This window comes from Patagioenas fasciata, chromosome 4, assembly GCF_037038585.1.
Source record: "Patagioenas fasciata isolate bPatFas1 chromosome 4, bPatFas1.hap1, whole genome shotgun sequence".
Taxonomy (NCBI): Eukaryota; Metazoa; Chordata; class Aves; order Columbiformes; family Columbidae; genus Patagioenas; species Patagioenas fasciata.
Genome location: NC_092523.1, coordinates 13,153,485 through 13,172,315, shown reverse-complemented (window position 1 = coordinate 13,172,315; position 18,831 = coordinate 13,153,485). Strand labels below are relative to the sequence as shown.

The 18,831-nt window shown below is 39.4% G+C and overlaps 1 protein-coding gene across 3 annotated transcripts in view; it reads left to right on the top strand.

Moving 5' to 3' along the window:
* Positions 1–17,977, top strand: part of TBC1D14 (TBC1 domain family member 14) — a 67,950-nt gene extending 49,973 nt beyond the window's left edge. For all 3 annotated transcript variants that reach the window (XM_065836327.2, XM_071808556.1, XM_065836329.2), the window contains 4 exons: positions 159–287; positions 3,249–3,358; positions 10,927–11,185; positions 14,666–17,977. In XM_065836327.2, the coding sequence (XP_065692399.1) occupies positions 159–287; positions 3,249–3,358; positions 10,927–11,185; positions 14,666–14,731 (564 nt within the window). In that variant the 3' untranslated portion in view covers positions 14,732–17,977. The remainder of the gene's footprint in view (positions 1–158; positions 288–3,248; positions 3,359–10,926; positions 11,186–14,665) is intronic.
* Positions 17,978–18,831: the final 854 nt, after the last annotated feature.

Below are 18,831 nucleotides of genomic sequence, written 5' to 3'. Positions count from 1 at the left end.
AACCCTGCCTTTCTGAATGTTGCGCAGGAGCTCCGCAAGTGCTTTAATTCAGCAGCTCAGCAAGTACGTTAAACATGAGTGGCTGCAAGGACTAAACGAAGCAGTGTTCTTGGAAGAATGCAGTTATTACTGAATGGTAACTCTTCTCCTTTCTTCAGGTACAGGGCATGTCATTCATAGCAGCAGTATTGATCTTGAACTTGGATACTGCAGATGCCTTCATTGCTTTTTCTAACCTTTTAAATAAACCCTGTCAGATGGCGTTTTTTCGTGTGGACCATGGCCTTGTAAGTATGCAAGAAAACAGTAATCTACATGTGGTAGATGTGTGTACGGAAAGTTTAAAAAATAGCTTGCAAAATAAGTCAGAATTTATTTTAAAGCAATGTGGTTGATAAACAACCCAACACACACACCTGCACCCCCTGAAAAACACAAACAAACAAAACCAAACCAAAACCACCCCACTAACCTTTTTGAATAGGCAGGTGAGTTAAATTGTTCAGCTGCTATTTTATGATGCTTGGAGAATAGTTATGAGACTATTATTTTAGGTGTTTTTCAAATTCAGCACTGTAGTTGAAGGCTGAAAACACCTTAAAATTAGAAGAAATATCTTGAAGGTGCTTTTTACCCTGAACTAGTAAGTTGCTAAAAATAGACCATTGTAGTGAGAATGAGGTTTCCCAGCTCTTGCTGTAGCCACTGTGTTTGAAAATGTGCCCAGGGGAAGCAGATGATGAGACCACTTCAGTTTTCAGTGGCAGCTGGTCACCTGGTTCTCTCTGAAGGATCTAAAAGTCCTTCTTAGCATGTACACTGGCCTGCTTGTGTACCATAGCAAAATTAGACATATCTCCTGAAATGTGTTCTTAATTTACTTCAGAAATTTGGGGTTTTTTTGTAAAATATATGGCATTCTGCATTTCTTTCTCACTTACTTTTTAATGCTATGAAGGATAGGATTTGTTTCTTGAGAGTTCAAATGGAAGAAATAAAGCAAGGGAATGGATGACACCAACAACAATCACTTTCGTTGCCTGAACAGCGGGGCACTGGGGGTGCTGTAGGAGCAGCGTGAAATTCCTTGTTGCAGCCCCTGAATCTCCTCAGTTGTAAATGTCCATGAGGAGATGTACCACAGTACAGACAGCATTGCTAGAAGCGGTGTCAGTCACCTCCATTAATGTACTTGGAAGAACAGGGCATTTTCATCCATTCAGTGTGTGAATATGATCCTTGCGAATAATGTTTTGGAATTAAATTTGCTAGAATAAGATTTTTTGCTCTTTTAGCTGAAATAGTGGGGGTTTGGTATGTTCTTGGATAGTGCATTTAGTGCTGTTAGCTTGGCTAAATAGAGGCTATGACGTAAATGAATGCTTATGGAGAGTAGAGATGGAGATACATAAAGAATATTAACATATGAAATTACAAAGCCATGATTCACAGCACAAAGAAAACTTTGTACCTAGTACTTCAAACAGAGAAGCAAGACAGTTTTGGCTTCCTGTGGTTAATATACTGATCTGCTGTCTACCCTCATCTTTTTGTGTCAGTTTTACAGTTTAATAACTAAACTAAATGCTTATTTGTCTTAACATGTAATAAAATTAAAAAAAAAAAAAAAACCAAACCGAACAACAACAAACCCACAAACTAACAAACAAACCACAGAAAAACCAGCATAAGTTAGTTGTGGAAATAAGGTAATTTGTGCTGATTTATCTTGATTTCTTTTGTTGGTTGCAGCTTTATTAAACTAGGATGTTTTTTAATTACTACTGACTAACTGTCTTGTTTAATGTTTTTGATTAAGATACCTAAAACTGCTATTGCATTTCTCACAGAGCTGCCTGCATTACTATCAGTAGATGTGACCGTAGCAGTTGTGTGTAAGATCTCTTCTCTAAAGTGCCTTTGAAAAGCGTTAGTAGATAGATCTCTCTTGCTGTGGTGCTAGCAGGTAAACACATCATTTTGGAAGTAGGAATATCTGCTGTATTACCTGCTTCCTTCTTTATACTCAGATCTCACCTGATGCTTGGATTTCATCCATTTAAAATCTATACTAGGAAGCTGGTTTAGTTGTACGGTTCCCTTAAGTGGGTTTCTAAATTTCTGGTTTCATATTTGCCATGAAACTGCTTCTCTGTAGCTAAGGGTTCAGAGATTTTATGTGACTGCTTTAGACTCTTACTGACTACCTGGCTCAATTTTTCACTTGCCGCTGTTCCTGAAGGTAGTCCACCATCTGCCAGTTCAGGCAGATGAAACAGGAAAATTTCCTGTAAGAACATTAAAAAAAAAGACCCTGGGAAACAAATCTGTCATCCTTTAAAAGGTTTTCAGACAAAAGGATCCAGAAGGCTCCTCTTTTCCCTTTATTGTCGTGATGTTTTGAGGGGAAGCATGCTGATACAACTCAGACTTGGAAGAGATCACAACCATTCTTCATTGCTTTTATTGGGACATTGTAATTAAAATTACTGAAGCATTCAAGGACTTTGCTTAACTTTTCTCCCTCTAGTATTAAGAGGAGAGGGTAAGGGGAGGAGTAGGGAGCTAAAAAGCTCCTGTTATGAAATTCAAATTTAAAATAACATGGAAGTCTCTGTATTAAAAGCAGTACAATTCAGGAGTTATGGTATCAGATGGGAGTTATCTGTTTTTCTTGCATAGTTGTTTTATCTTTATCTTTGGCTTTTATGTGTGAACTTTGTCTCTCTCTCTTTGCAATAGAAATGCTCTTATTTTACAATGTATGGTGTAGAAGCAGCTTTGGGATTAGAATATGATTTATGGCTGGAGACAACTGGACACTTCACTCATGCGTTGAACTATTAAATTATTTTAGTTTTGTATTTCATTTTATAATCCATTGGGCCTTGGATTTTATTCAGTGTAATATTAAAGTACTGCCTCAAGCATAAAGCACCATTCTATTATCATAATTATTTTGAGAAATCAGCAAATAACTTCTCTCCTGCTGGTATTTTTATTTCCAAAGGAAACTGGCCAAGACCCAAAAAATTAATTACATTGTTTAGAATGAGAACAGTATATAGGGTGGATCTTAAACTCTCTGTGCTTGCAAATGCTGTCCTTTATGTAAATGTTTAGCTCCTTATTGTATCATGTAATTCATATGATCCTGGCTTTGAAGAGCATTAATCCAACAACAGACAATACATCTAAGCCTATTAATACAGCTAACTGCTTTTTTTTTCCCCATTCTATTTTCCCAGATGTTGACTTACTTTGCTGCGTTTGAGGTATTCTTTGAAGAAAATCTGCCAAAGTTATTTGCTCACTTCAAAAAAAATAACTTAACTCCAGACATCTACCTTATTGATTGGTAAGACACTGAAAGCATAATTGATGTGCATACTAGCGTTTAGCTCCATGTCAGTATTCAAGACAGAAGCTGGAGTGCACTTACCTGATTTAGTGTTCTTTTAAGATAAAGACTTTATCTTTTGTTCAATACTTGAGTTTGTCAATCCAAATAATTCACACTTACTTCTGTGATGTTTAACCTTTGCCTAACCATTGTTGTACTTCCATCGAGTTTGAAGCTTGTTTTGAAATTCCGCTTTTCTATTTCATGTGGCAGGGTGTATATCCAGACAGTATTGCTAGTCTTGCATTTGAAATTTATAGTTTGTCCTCTTGCACAGAACAAGAAAAGAGTAGTTAAAACATAGTCCTTCTGTCCATACAACAAAAAGCTGCAAGCTATGGAAAAGCGAACACCTGGGCTTTTGGCAGGATGAACTGAGACTCTGGGGCAGTATCTCATTCAATGTAAGGTGGTCCCAGATCCTATTTGGAGGATCCCAGTACAGGTTGTTTAAAAACCATACTGACATCTCCCAATCACCTTTTTGCCCAGCATATGTTTTGAAATGATCTCCAGGAGTTTTTCTTCCATTACTTTCCCAGGGACAGAGGTGAGGCTGACCAGCTTGTAGTTTCCTGGATCCTACTTCTTCAAGACAGGAGTGACATTTGTTTCTTCAAGTTTTCAGGAACCTCCCCTGATTACTGGGACCTTTCAAAGATGATTGAGAGTGACCTCACAGTGACACCAGACAGTCTTCTCAGCACTCGTATGTGTATTTCACCAGGTCCTGTGCACTTGCATGTGCCCGATTTGTTTAAATGTTCTGTCACGTGATCCTCCTCCACCTGAGGCAGGGCAGCCTTGCACTAGGCTTTCACAATGGTCTGGAGGACCTGGGATTTCTGAAGGCAAGTCTTCTTAGTAAAGGCTGAGATAAAGAGGGCAGTGAGTACCATGGTCTTCTGCATGTGTTTTGTCACCAGGTTCCCTGCCCTGTTCAGCAGTGGACTCATGTCTTCTCAAGTCTTTTTTTCTGCTGATGTGTCTTTGGACAGGCCCTTCTCATTGACCTTAACATCCATTGCCAGATTCAACTCCAGGTGGACTTTGGCTTTCCTAGCCCCTTCCCTGCATACTCAGTGTCTCTATTTCTCTAGGGTCATCTGTCCCTCCTTCAGCCTCTTTTCTGCTTCCTTTTTACGAGGTCCTTGTTCGTCCGTACAGGCCTCATGCTGGTTTTGTTTGAGTTCCTTGATTTTCATATGCCTCTTGCACAGAGGACAGTATAATATGGGCTTTGTTTGACTTGGCTTTTACACTGGGATTAAATTTTAATGCAGTGTAAGTAAGAGAATGAAGAGGTGTGTAATGGATAGGCTCATTTCTCCCAGCATTTGGTTGGAGAAATACTATCGGGAAGATTTTTGTGACTAAAGACTGAGAATATATTAAACCGAACAAGATCTATGCACAGAGCAAGAAGATGCTAAAAAAATACTGGAATAGGATAGAAGGGAAGCAAGAGGGCAGAGGCTGGTATGTTCAGTGATAAGAGGAAAGATGTTGAAATTGTATTGCCTCAGACAATGTTGTGAAAAGCCTGTGTGTGGAAGAAGCAATTGAATAAAAGGGGTATCAGGGTAGGAAGTCTGTAAACATGATGGAGAATAACTGGATAGACAGCATTAAAATCACCAGGTTATTATCTTTTTAATGGATTACTAGTTTAATATGATGTTGTCATGTCATCTTTTTATGTAGGAGAGACTATAAGTGTGTGTCTTCATGCTGCAGTCATGTTAATATCACTCCTTTGTCTAACCTTGAGCTTTATGTTGTAAAGAAGAAATCCTGAGGAACAACACCACAAATTGGAGGTTTAGAAAAAGACTTTTGGTGAAAGGTTGAAGGTTTACATCCCCCTCAGCAATTGTTCTTTGATAGATTAGTTGTATTTCCTTGAGTAAACATTTATGTGATCACTTGCTCTGATTTATAGGTTTAAAAAAACAGACTTACCAGCAAAGAACTGAAGTGCTGAAGTGTGAGCACGTGGGACACAACTGACCCCTTTTTGTTCCTTCTGTGGGTGTTGTTAAAAACACTTGAAAGACACTTCTCTCAGGAGTGCCTATGGATGGTACTTCTCAAGGTCTTTGTATGAGTGGACTGACAAATCTTAGCATTTCTTGCTGCCTACCTGCATCCATGTTAAAGCTGTTTATATTAATCCCAAGGACAATTTATTGTGTTCCTCCCCATCCCTAGACTGGTCTTGCACAGGAATGTGGGCTAGTTGAGGCTGTCTTACCCAATCCTATATTAAACTTTTTTCACGCTTATCTTGAGCTAGACAGCTTGTTCCACTCTGTCTTTAATTTTGTTAGACAGCAGAGTTGGTGTTTAACTGTGTAAGATTTAGGTATAATATTCAAATATGTGTTTATGTGCATGTATATATAAGTATACATATACCACGTGCGTACGTATACTTTCTACTTTGAAGTACTTCGGTCCTGTAGGAAGCAGATTTAGATTTTTTAAATTTTATTTATTTTAAATGACCACTGGAAACTTAACAAATTGGACTTTATATGTGCTGTCCTTCCATTACATCCAGGAATTAGTATAGAGAAGTTGTAAGGAAAAATCAGGTGGGTCTGTGTTCACACAAGTGAGTAACTACTAAAGGACTTCGGAAAATGTTTATGTTACCAGTGGCTCATGGCTGACAAGGAATTTGCTGTAGTACAGATATTGCTCCATTAACAACAGAGCTGCTTCCGCAGAGATAAGGATGTGGTTTCAGTGTGTTAAAGTCAGGGAAGAACATGGTACAGTGTCACTCTGAATAGGGAGGTAGGTAAAAATCTTTGTGAAACAGCCTTGCTCTGACAACATGACTTTTATTTAAATGTTCATTAGTTCCGAGCTCGGCAGGGATGCCAGCTGCTGTGGCGGTGGCTGGCGCGGTTGCTGTGCAGGCCTGTGTGCCGCCCGTGTCCCTGGTGCCTGCGCTGCACAGGCCAGTTGCTGGGAAACCCTCCTGCTCCTGCCGCAATTACAGCACGATCAGCGCACCTCCTTTGTGCTGCAGCGAATGGCAGTAAAATGTATATGCTTCAATCATTTTTGAAGGGATGTGTTCCAAGAAGAAGAAATGCTGTGCATATAGGTGGCTCAGCTATGCAGGTGATGCAATGTGGCTTTGGGTTTTCTTGGGGCCGGTAGAGGATTTAGGGAGGGGAACCACCTTGCCAGTTCAGTTCCACCACTGCCTTTTGTGCTTGGAAAACACCAAGGACTTAGGAATTTAATGAAAAGGTACAGTGGCGTGATTATCAGTGGATACTTGCCAGAAACAAGACATCTCTTAAAAAAGACCAGCGTGCCCCAACCCCAAACTCCAGCTGATAAATCTCATGGGAAGAATTCAAAAGCTAGACAGGTTTTTACTTTTTTTGAAGAATATAAAGGGAATCCAGTGTGAGAGGGGTGTAAAGAGCAACATGCAGTCAGGTTCCCATAGAGGGGAAATAGCGTGTCTGAACAGCCCAGCTTTGGCCTCCCGGCCCTGTCAGCTGATGAACCACAGGCTCTTCCGCGCAGAGCAGAATGTGGATTTGTGAAGGACACGTGCTGTCTATTTCTGGCCTGCTGCTACTGCACAAACACCTCTTTATCCCTACCCAGAAAAATGATTTGGGCAATTATTATAGCCAGGGGCTTTGTTTGTACTGAAGGATTGATCAGTGGTTCTTTAGTATTGCATTGACTGTGGTTGTGCCCTGTGAGCACTAACTTTCTGTTGACACCATTTACTCGTTGTGAGAAAGCTCCAAAGCACTTTGGATGTTTGAAGTGGGCACTTCCAGTGAAGTATTATAAGCTTGCTATCAGTTTCATTAAGAAAAACATAGTCCATGTCATGCCAGTAACTCTCCAACCCCCTAAAAAAATAAAGCTTAAGATGATGCTTGGAGTTCATGCCTCCTTTGCAAAGGAAAAATGGACTGTAATTCTGTCCAAAGGTTTCTGGTGACTTTCTGATTTTCTTGAATTTGAGTTGTTACTGGAGTCCAAAAGATCAGAGTCTTCAGTGCAGTTTACAGTGTGCTCATCCTTATGTCACTGCAGGTTAGGGTGAAATCAAGTGAAATACTGCATTGCTGTGTAGTAGTCCTGGGCGAGAGAACAGGGCTTTTGGGATGCTTCTGACTGGTTGGAAATTTCTCAGAAACTCACATTCTATTGTAATATATTGATAGATTTTACAATGCAGTCAGATTTACTGAGTGCTAAGAAGTAGCTCTGTTGCAGTCAGTATTGTATAGTGCTTAATATTTAAGATTTTATTTTCCTAATGAAAATACTTCCACTTTTTTTCCAACTGTGATGATTTAAAATTGTACTAAATAAACTGTTACCAACAAGCTTATTGCAATAACTCTGAAAGTGCTAATGAGATGACACTATATGGTGAGGTGATACACAAACACTTAGAAATGCGCAGTGTTTGTATCAAAGGAGATATAGTTGAAATTGATGCAAAATGTAACAACTGAAAATTAGTACTAGGATTAAGGGGGGAGGGTGCAAGAATAAGTTTAAAAGGTAGTTTGGTTCATCAGTTCCCACAACTGAACTCTGACATTGCAGAAATATTTTTTCGCTGTTACTGATGTGGGAGAGGTATAGTGCAAGAATTGATCTGAACCAAGGTCTGAAGTGCAAGATCTGATTTGCATCAGTCGATTTGCGTGAGTTGTCAGTCCAAAATCTGGCATACCTGTCTTCATTGCTGTTGCTAACAGGATCTTGTGAAGACATTTTAATTAGGAAGAAAAGAGCGGGGGGGAAAGGAGAAACAAAGCAAGGACGACACTGGGCCTGTGGTTATCATAGTAACAGTGCTTTGCTTTCTTGGTAACATTATGGTCACACGCCTTCCCTGTGAGCCAGGATTTCATGCCTCCACCTCAGAGTCCACCTGCATCATGAGCAGCTGGTACTTTTTCTTTTCTTCCCCCCCCTTCCAAACAGATAGTGGCCGGTAGCCACTGCCATCTCTGTGCTGGTTGACCGTGTAGTCTGTGCCTGGGACTTGTAGCGCACTGGGAGCGAGCTGCAGACACAACATCATCCCTTGGTACAGTAGCCTGAGCAGGTCCTGAGCAAGTAGTGCTGGTGCTGCCGAGAACCACCGCTGCTACTGTTCTCCTCTAGCAGCTGCTTTATTACTATAACGGATTTCAGCTGGGTTTCAGACCAGTAGCTCAGATGTCTGCTAAAAAATGTCTTTCAGTAGGAAACATTTGAAGGGAGCAAGTGCTGTATCAGTTCTTAGCAGTAATGATTCCTTCTGTTGTTCCATTGTTTATTCTAGGGGACCCCTTCATTCTTAGGGCTTGATGCATTTAATTCCATGCTAGTATTAATGAAAGTTAATTGCCTTGCAAATTTCCTGCAAATTGCACTTCATTCCAAATTATGAAGAGATCAGTGTCAAATACCTTATTTGATATGACAGCTTTTTTGCTGCAAGTAAATCTTTTCCTACAAAAAGTAGTGTTCTAATAAATAGCTCTGTCTATTTCTTCTGACAGTTAATTTTCTGCATAGTTGCAGATTTAATACATGTGGGTTATTCAGGTTAGGTCTGAATCATGACAGAATAATAGCTTTTGTGAGTAGAAACAGATTAAAAAAATAGACATTATTACTTATCCTTAGCAGGACTAGTTTCAGGCTGTTTGCCTGCTACTTGGTGACCAGGAAAGGACTCACTTGAATTGTTTCCTATTACATTGTTATTTTTAAATGGAAGAACTATTGCTGTTTCCATTGCGTGTGTCCATATAGACAAAAAGCCTTAGTTCTGCTGTGTCAGTGTTCTGTAGCAAGACGTTTTTATATGGCGTGTGACTGTACAAAAATGCTGGAAGAGCACACGAAGTCTGCAAGGCAGGGTAAGCCAATAACCCAGAGAAGGGGTTTGTATCATGCTATTCTTGTAGAGTCATGTATGTATGTAAAAGACATATATGAACAATAGTGGTTGTTTTCATCCCAGACTCTCCCTCACATTTGCTTATTTTTATACTTCTAATTTATCTTTTGGAGAACAGAATGTAAAGGATTTCTACTTGTTATAAAGATATTGCAATGAGAATTAAAAATAGAAAAAAGTAACATCCTATTAATCCTAAACCTGCAATTTACTTGTCACCTGTATTTGTGCAAATGGTTTTGTTTCATGTTGCTGCTTGTATAATGAATATATTTTCCCATTTTCCTGAAGTGTGCTGATTCACGGAGAAGTCAGATACTTGATGACGCATCATTCAAATAATCTTATGTAGTAAAAAGCAGATACTGCAGAAAACCTTCATTAGAATTTGCTATGAAAATCATTCGTATTCTATACCTCTCTATATGTGTGTGTATATCCTGTTCCATTGTAATATTTCAATGTAACCCAAATTTCCTAAATAAGAAATTGGAGGGGATGGGGGGAGTCTTAAACACAAGAGAACTACTGTTCAATTCAGCATATTTAAGAAGAGATTTTATGTTAAAAGATGTGGCAAGCTTGTATATAAATGGGGGCCTTTGCTGACCTCTGTCGGACAAAGAATTATTTGCAGTTTTAGAGAGCTCTTCTGTGCAGTGCATCTCTGGAGAAGTGTTCTCTCTAAATTCTGAAGGAAAAGATCACTGAAACTCTCTTCCCTTAAATACTATAACATGACTCCAGGTAACTTAATTCTTTTCACTTGCTGTTATGACGTTATTAGTGACAAAGAAAACTGCTCTGCCTTGTAGCAAAGTGTTGGGTCAGGAGGGAGTAGGGAGCATTTTGCATTTCTGGCTACAAGGCATTTTGATGAAGGAAGAAATGTGCTCTTGGCAGTTAACAAAAATGTGGCTTTAGCAACTGGGAGGAAGTTCTTGTTCTGCTGTTATCTTTACTCTTTGGGGATCATATCTGCTGAAGCACTCTGAGCATATTGCAGCTATCCCAGTGTCCTCTCTGGACATCTTACTTGTTTTTCTCAACTCACGAGAATTTAAATTGGTCTTTCCTCCAAAACTCGTGCTATTATTACTTTGCCTGTCAATCAAGCCTGGAACAGAGAGTTAATTTTACACATCTCCTTCATCTCATCCACAAAATTCCCTTTGCAGTATGTCTTAAGATGCATCTTTTTGTGTTCTCATAGCTAAAACTGCATCAATCCTCAACTTCGAAGTGATAAGTTTAAGTATGCCTTTGATTATACTTGTGGCCAGTACATGTCCGTCATTAAACCATGTATGTTGACTCTCCTGGTGTGATCTGAGAAAATTGAACTTGGAGACCCAGATTGATAGGAAGATGCTGTAACTGTTGTACAATTTGATGTTGTTTCATGTATTGCTTTGCAGCAACTAATAAAAGTACTTTCGAAATAAGAAAGTATTCAAGTGCAAATATTTGAGAAGCCTCAAACTTAACTAAAAAACAGTCTGTGTACTTCTGCGAGTATCCAAAATGATTTCTTGTGCTGTAACTCTGAAAATTTTAATCTGTTTTTCAGGATATTCACATTGTACAGCAAATCTTTGCCACTAGACTTGGCATGTCGTGTGTGGGATGTGTTCTGCCGTGATGGAGAAGAGTTCTTATTCCGTACAGCTCTGGGAATATTAAAACTTTTTGAAGATATTTTGACCAAAATGGACTTCATTCATATAGCTCAGTTTTTAACAAAGCTACCAGAGGACTTGCCTTCGGAAGAATTCTTCACATCTATTGCGGCCATTCAGATGCAAAGTAGAAACAAAAAGTGGGCTCAGGTAAAGAGAATGTTGATCTTTGATAACACATGACTACCATCCTAATGAAAATGGGGTTTGGCAACATCTGGAAGATAGTTTTAACAGAGCTAGTGTTTGATTTTACAGGTAGGTAGGACTCAATGTAGCTCACTCAATGGTTTTAGTATACATTCAGATGAGTTGGATTCCTTGAGCTTTTCTGGAAAGGGAGACATCAGGCAACATTCAAAATTGAAACGTTTGGTGGAGTCGATGATATGACTTTTAAAATGTATTAATTACAAAGGCTACTAGCAGCATTACAAATTGATATTTAAAAGCATAAATTCAGTCTTTGGGAGATGCTGACAATTTGTCGAGACACATCATCATACAGTCATTATCTTAATATCCTTGAGGATCCAGTCTGCCTAATTTTGGGCTGTAGAGAATTGACTACTCTGATTTCTTCCCTGGATTTTTGCACTGAAGCCTTTACTTCAAAAATTGTAGTCTCATCACTGTAAGTCAAACTAAATCCCAGCTTTAAAGAATTTACCTTCTGGTTTTGGTCATAAGTTGCTAGTACCGATTCAGCTTTGTTTCTGTCCCTAAGAACATTTTTCAGCCAGCAATGGCTCTACAAGTAATCTCCTAGTCTTGGTCCTCGTTCCGGTGGCTCACTTTCTTTGAACATGTCTTGTGTGGACGAGGATCACATACCAAATCGATTCTCAGTCTACTGCTGCTTCTTTTGCAGAGAAGGGGAGACAGTGGTCCTGTTCTGCCAGGTACCCCAAGTTATGGTCTTGCTTAACCAGTGGTTTTCAGTCGGTGACACCTGTGGAGGTTTAGTGCTGATTATCATACCAGGAGGACTCCTTCAAAGTACTCTAGCCCAAATAACCTTCCTCAGTCTCATCAGCTTCGTTCAGACTGCTCTGGAATGTCTGATTGTTTTCACTTGTTGTGGTGAAATGAATGAAAAAATGCTGTTGAACTGTGGTGCAGATAGATCTTAAGACACAGCACACCGTAGGTTGGTGTTGGCTGACCTCTTGCCTGTCTTGGCTTCTGCACCGAGCGGCTTTCTTCACCAGATAGCTCCATTGCTGAGTAAGTTTCCATCAAGAAAGCCTCTTCACTCGCTAGCCTGCCGTCCTTTACCAAGCCAAAGTGGGTAGGGGCTATGAGTTTGCTCACATATGCACTTAGCAGGTACTTACTGAGGTACCACTATTAGAACCAACCTAGAAACATGAACAAGACAAAGAGTGTATGGGATTATGTTTTCTATTATTAAGATGCTACCTGTGGTGACTACCTGCCTCTCTTGAAGTTTTTAAAATTCGCCAGGATGAGTCTGGATTCAGAAACCTGAACTTTGCTGTTCCAGGGCAGACAGGCTTTTGGTAGTGTGTGACTTGGTTGCACAGGTGGACTCGTAGCAGCGCTGGGGCGGCACGCACCCACACAGCGTGCTTGAAGTCTGCCTGCAGCTGGGATGCTTCTTAGCTGGATAATTATAGTTGTAGGAGTCAGATGCTTTGCTGTAGTATCCATGTGTTTTCTGTAGGGAAACACCTTTTCAAAGTAGCAAAATAAATGTCCATTGTGATGGACATTACCGTTAAGATAAACTCTATGTGGACTGACTGACCAGGGACACTGGTTGCCAGAGAATGCAGAGTGTTCTTGAGCTTAGAAAAGTGGGCTTTGTGTTCCCATCTCTAGCATCATCTTGTTTAGTTACAGTAATCATACTGCATAAGTAAGCAGCAGAGCTTGAGGTACCACTTCTTTGTAGGGAGTATGTTTGGTCAAATTCAGCTGCACATCTCAGCAGTGGGTGCATTTGGCACTCAGGAAAACATCTGCTCACTGAACCTTTCGCCTTGCTGTACCATGGTAACTATGGTCTTGGTATCCTGTGGGTCACATTCTGGTATCATGATGATATAGGTAGGGCCTGGTCTAAAATGTTATGGGCTCCTTATGAATCTGAATCCCATGGTCCTGGTTCCCTCATCAGACAGGCCGGTGTGTATTTTTCATCTTACTCCATTTTGCATCATTGACAACGTGATCAGGAAACTAAAGACTGAAGGAGTCCGGATAAATCACAGGCATGGCACTTCTGAGAAGAATTACTCTGGTTATCAGTATAGGAAACCTGCAAGCCCTATTTTCTGTCTGGAATTAACCTTCAAAGAACTCCAGGGTACTGCGCCAATACAGCCTTAGTCTGAGATGTGAGTGGCTGTCGTTACACTTTGTCATCAACAGCAGAGAAATAGAGATGGTAGAACAGACTGGACTGTGGGCTTAGCATTTCTGTCATCTGTGTGCTCCAAATCTTAGCTCCATAAAGTTTTCCAAATAACTAAAGAATCTGAGCTCTATTAGTTGGCTTGATGTCTATGCTTTTCTGCGTACGTGTTTTTCTGTAATTGTCCGAATCTTTAAAGAGGTTTATTTCTACCAAGGACATTGTTATTATGGCACTTGAAACTCTCAGAAGCCCATGTGATTGAGTAGCTGCTGATTTACCCTGAAACTCTGTGAAGAGGACCTTACTGAAATCTCTGCAGCTCTAGAAACTGCCCAACAGCCAGCCAGCTGTGGCTCTGTTCAGAGCCACGATGAACTCTTCTGTTGCAACAGCCATGGATGCTTTTGCATTGAAGCAGTTGAAGCGTAGTCAGTGTTGTGTGATTGCTCTGTGAGTGATTTAGCCCCAGCTGCTGTTAACTCAGATGGCACAGAGGTTGCTTTGAAGTCAGAGAGAAACCAGCAGGCTTACTTGTAACTGCAGTTATTTGAGATGAAATGGCCCTCAATACGTTCAGTTCCAGGGTGATTCTTGGGGATGCTGCTGGACTTCTTCAGCAAACTATAGGGCAGGAAGCGTGTTAAGCAGCATGAGAAACTGGCGATCATTGTGCTCTCTACATGAGGGCTAATGAAATGGAATTGTGCATTGGATAATAGGAAATAAACATTTTCAGTGTGGAGGCAAATGCGGACTTTTTGCTTCAGAAAAAGATGTAAGCAGCTCTGGAGACAGTGATGTGCTCTAGACAAGCACCAGTCAGTGCTAAGGTAATTCTGGTCTGAACTCTTAGATAATATCACACAGCTCAGGCTGCTCACTTGCCGTGTTTTCAGACAGACCATTTATCTTGAGAATCATACCTTCTCCTCAGGCACCGTCACTTAATAGTACTAGACTTGTGTAATCTTGGTAAGAATTTCATCTCCAGGCTTCATAAGTGTGTGTTGGGGGAGAGTGAGTTTAAACCGTTGTTAAATCCATTTGTATCCATGCCACAAGGACTCACGGGAGTAGTCTCCATCAGTGGAGAGGTTTTGTAAATTAATAATAATAAATTTAATATTTAAAAGTTAAAATAGTGCTGCTCAGAGATAATTAAATTGGAAACTCTTCAGACAATTACTTATTCAATAGCTTTTTAAATCTAATACTTTTTTTTCTCTCTTATTCCTCGAAATGTCTAGATACTGGCTGCTCTGCAGAAAGATAACCGGGAGATGGAAAAAGGAAGTCCTTCGCTTAAACATTGAATTATGGTTGCCTCCAGTGACTCGTGGACAAAGAGCTAAAGTGGCAGAAGTATTGAGTACGGTTTGACATGTATGAGCCTACAAATCAAAGTGTTATTTCAGAGTTTGTTTGGTAGTATGATAGCCTTAAAGGGGAGAGAGGAAAAAAGAGGAGGGGGCAAATCCGGGGGATAAAACCCTTATAAGTGAAACCTAGGCTTAGCCTTAAACTTTTAGTGGAATGAGCATTTGCTGTGGACAGTGTTACACATTCTGTACTTCTGATGAGGGCAGTGAAACTAAACAATATTAAGGTGGTTTTTTTAAGGTTTTTCTTTGATCTTTTGAAAGACTGGACAGACATTCAGCAATGTCAGTTGCTTTGAGAGCTATTGCCCAGTTTCATTCTTAGACAGGATCTACTTTCCATACCCGTAACAGAACCTGGATCTGAGTTTTAAATAGCTGGTGCTGGAATTTGTAGTTAAATGATGTAAGGACCATTTCTTTAGAAATGCTTCTTGTTTTATAGGTTGTGGGTCCCATTTGCCAAAGAAATCATGTAGACATAGAATTACATTCCATTCTTTCAAAACTTAAGTAGAAAGTAAACGCAGAGGTCACGCTAGCAGTGCAAAACCAGTTCTTCTTCAAGATGCCTTGGAGATTTGTGTTTCCAATCTGGATGCATGTGGAAGACGTTCCATTAATCAGATTAGATTCCAAACTCACTGGGGGGTTTCTAGTATTAAGCTGGCATCATTTCTCAGTTGTATTCTCTTTCCTTTGTTAAAAGCCAGGGTGAAATTATGCTAAATGTGTGTTTCCATGACCCCCTCTTGTGGGACAGTGCCGTTTTGCTTACCAGCTACTTACTCCTGTGCCGTCTCTCCAGTCATGCTGATAAAACTGAGGGCTGAGCAGATGAATTGAGAAATGGTTAAAAGCAATTTTTATAGTTACTTTAAATCCAGCTCTGCTCACTGGCAAAACTGAGGAGGAAGGGTGTAGGGGAGAAGTTTGGTGAGTCAGCCTTGCTGCTGAAAATAAAAGGTTGTGTGGGATCTCCTGAAGCCGCTGCTGCCACAGTGGGAAAGCATGACGTGGAGCTGATCTGTATGTAGTGACAAGTGAAAGAAGTTTATTGGGAAATGCACCAGATAAATACTACCAAAGCTGTTGTTTCCTAGTGTTTTATCCAGCCTCTAATATGTGGGAGCAAGTTACAGAGAGGGCAAACTGTGGCTGTGTAATTCTGTTATACAGCTTAGATCCCCTCTGCACTCAGATCAATGTTGAACTGTAAATCATGAGTGCCTCTGATTTACAAGAATGTTTATTGCATAATGTATAGTGTAAAATCTATTTTATAAATAATGAAGATCGCTGAAAAGGGAAACTAACTGAAGCAATATTTGTGTTAACTGTAAAGAGGCATTACTAAAACCTCTAGCTGTATGGTCAGCTGTTCCCAATGCTCTTTAGTCTGGTTTATGCTGATTAATTTGGCATTGTCTGAATTTAAAAAATGAGAAAAATAGTTGTACACTGCTCAACTCAAAATACAATATAAAGGACTGTAGGACTTAATCAAAATACTGTCCTTCAGTACAAACATTGTTTCTGCGAGGGGCAGTTTGACTGTACTATTAAAAGAGTGAGAGCAAGATTCCCTGCTGAGGACTCCTGATCACTTTGGAAGATGAGTAATGCAAATGCAGCGTGCAGGTCTGATACCTCCTGGGCCTCTTTTCCTGTCCGGTTTGTCTACCTGGCGTAGTGGATGGGCTTTTTTGATGGCCGTCTTAATTCCTCCGTAAGACTTCTAGGTCATCACTTACTGAAAACAGACATCGAGATGTTGATGTGAAACAAATGTTAGTTCTCCCAGAATTTGTAAACCTTTGTTCCTTCGATGACCGGTACTTGTATTGCTACACTGCTATGAGGTGCAATAGAAAGCTGGAAGGTCACTAAGTGTTTTTTAATAGTACTTTTTCTATTACTACAACAAATATGCCTTTCCATGAAGGTTATGAGAGGCCTACAATCTGAAACATTTGCACTATGCTTTTAAATGATTTATTAAACACATAGACAGCTTTTCCTCAGTACACAGTTTCAGGTGGTACTGTAACTGGCTTTGTGATTTGAGTCTTCATTGCACCTACATTTGTATTTCCTTTTAAACCAAGTCTGCAAGTCTGGCTCATTTGTCTGGTTAAAATGCAGTCTTTTGCTACTAGGTATCTTTGCAGCCATCCACAGCCTGTTCTCCTTTTTCTCTTCTCAATAAGATGTTGAATGTAACAGTGAAAATGGGCATAGCTGGGGGAAAAAGGCCTGCTGCAACACTTGTGCACTGTTTGTTACTTGCAAATGTAATTATTTTGTTCTGTGATTTGATCTTTCTGTTCTTAGAAGATGTATATATTTTCTAAATGATTTCTTTGTGTATATAAGGTATGTTCTTTAATGAAGAAAAGCAATGCAATAAGGAGCTTTGCACAGTTTGTTTTCAAACTAAATACATTTGGGAAAAAAAAAATAATCTGCCTAAGGATGCAGTTGTTCCAACTTCTCTGTAACTTGATTTGAAGGTAACGCTCGAATTCTGATAAGAAGATGAGTTGTAAGGGCATAGAATTACTTGCCACTGAGCTTTTTAAGTTTGTTGCAGCATACCAAATCTCTTAATTAGCCATTAAGGAAGATTGCTGTGAAAAATTCAGGGATTGCATAAAAAATTTTGACAATTTTATTGTTCAGGTGCTTGAGAGTATCTGTAACAAGATGCATGAGATTTTCTTTCATTGAGCAAGTGTCCCCATCAAACAAACTTTATTTTCTTCCTGGATTTAAGGAAAAATAAAAATGCTGCAATACATCTTAAGTCTGCAACTACCTACCAGTGTACATAGAGCAGATCAGAGAAACCAGGAAACATCAACCAGGTTTGGAATTCTGTACGACCTGCACTTTATAATAAAGCCGTTTTGCAACTTCAATCAGCAATCAGTCATTAATGTTATTTCATTTAGTGAAGAATTTCATCTGGGAAAAAAAAAGGTACCTTGTAACAGCTTATTTTTCAAAAAAAGTAGAATGACATACAGAGAACTGTTGATACATCCCCCGTACATCGTGTTTAAATTGGTTTTATGTAGTTATCAAGTTTGTTTTGTTTAGATATGTGTATCAAACTGGAACTTTTTTCAACTGTAAATATATGGTTTTGTTAAATAAAGTCATGTAAAGTTATCTTAATCACCTATCATCAGTGTGGTTTGGAATTTAAAAATTCAAGTACGTGTCTGTTTCTTCACAGGCTTCTGTAGCAGTTTTTGTCTGTCTGAAATCTGGACTTCAGGACATTTAAATATTGCAGGTGGAAGATTTTTTTCATGCTGCTTTCCAAGTTCTCATGTTAAAATACTTGTTATAGTACAGGTGACATTTAGAAGATTTGATACTTAATGCTGTCCGTGGTTCAGTCAATTTCATACACCTTTCTCTGAACTAGATCTGAGATCTAATAAATTTCTTATTAAAAACAGACGTGAATACATCTTTGTGAGATGCACAGAACTCGGAAGTGCCTGGATACCTTATCCTTTCTACGTTTTAATGTAAGAAATCTTGGTTTATTGGAAGTTTCATAATCACAAGGTATTTTTGTGCTCATCTTAAGGCACTATTTTTTTGATTCTTACATAGACATAACATCAGAGAGTAAAGTGGAGAAGTTTCCAGTTGCTTACTTAACTGACAAAAGGTTAAAGCACCAAGTAGAAGATAAAAAAAAGCAGAGAGAAGACAGTACCTGTGCAACAGGACTAGGTGGGGAACGTTGTCAAAGACTTGGCTGCCACGGTTCTAGTTCCTCTGGTAAACACGTCTCTCCCTTCCTTGTACCAAAGTATTTTACTGTTTGATTTGCTGGATTATAGAATGTAAAATCAGAATTGCTTTCAATAAGGCTATACCAATTTGATACCAAGAGAGTTTTATGTTGTATACATTACAGGAGTTGCATACAACTGTTCAAAACTAGATTTACTTTTCCTTAGCTGTTTTCCTGGAACTAATTCCGGTCTGTTGGAAGAGAAGTGAAATACTTC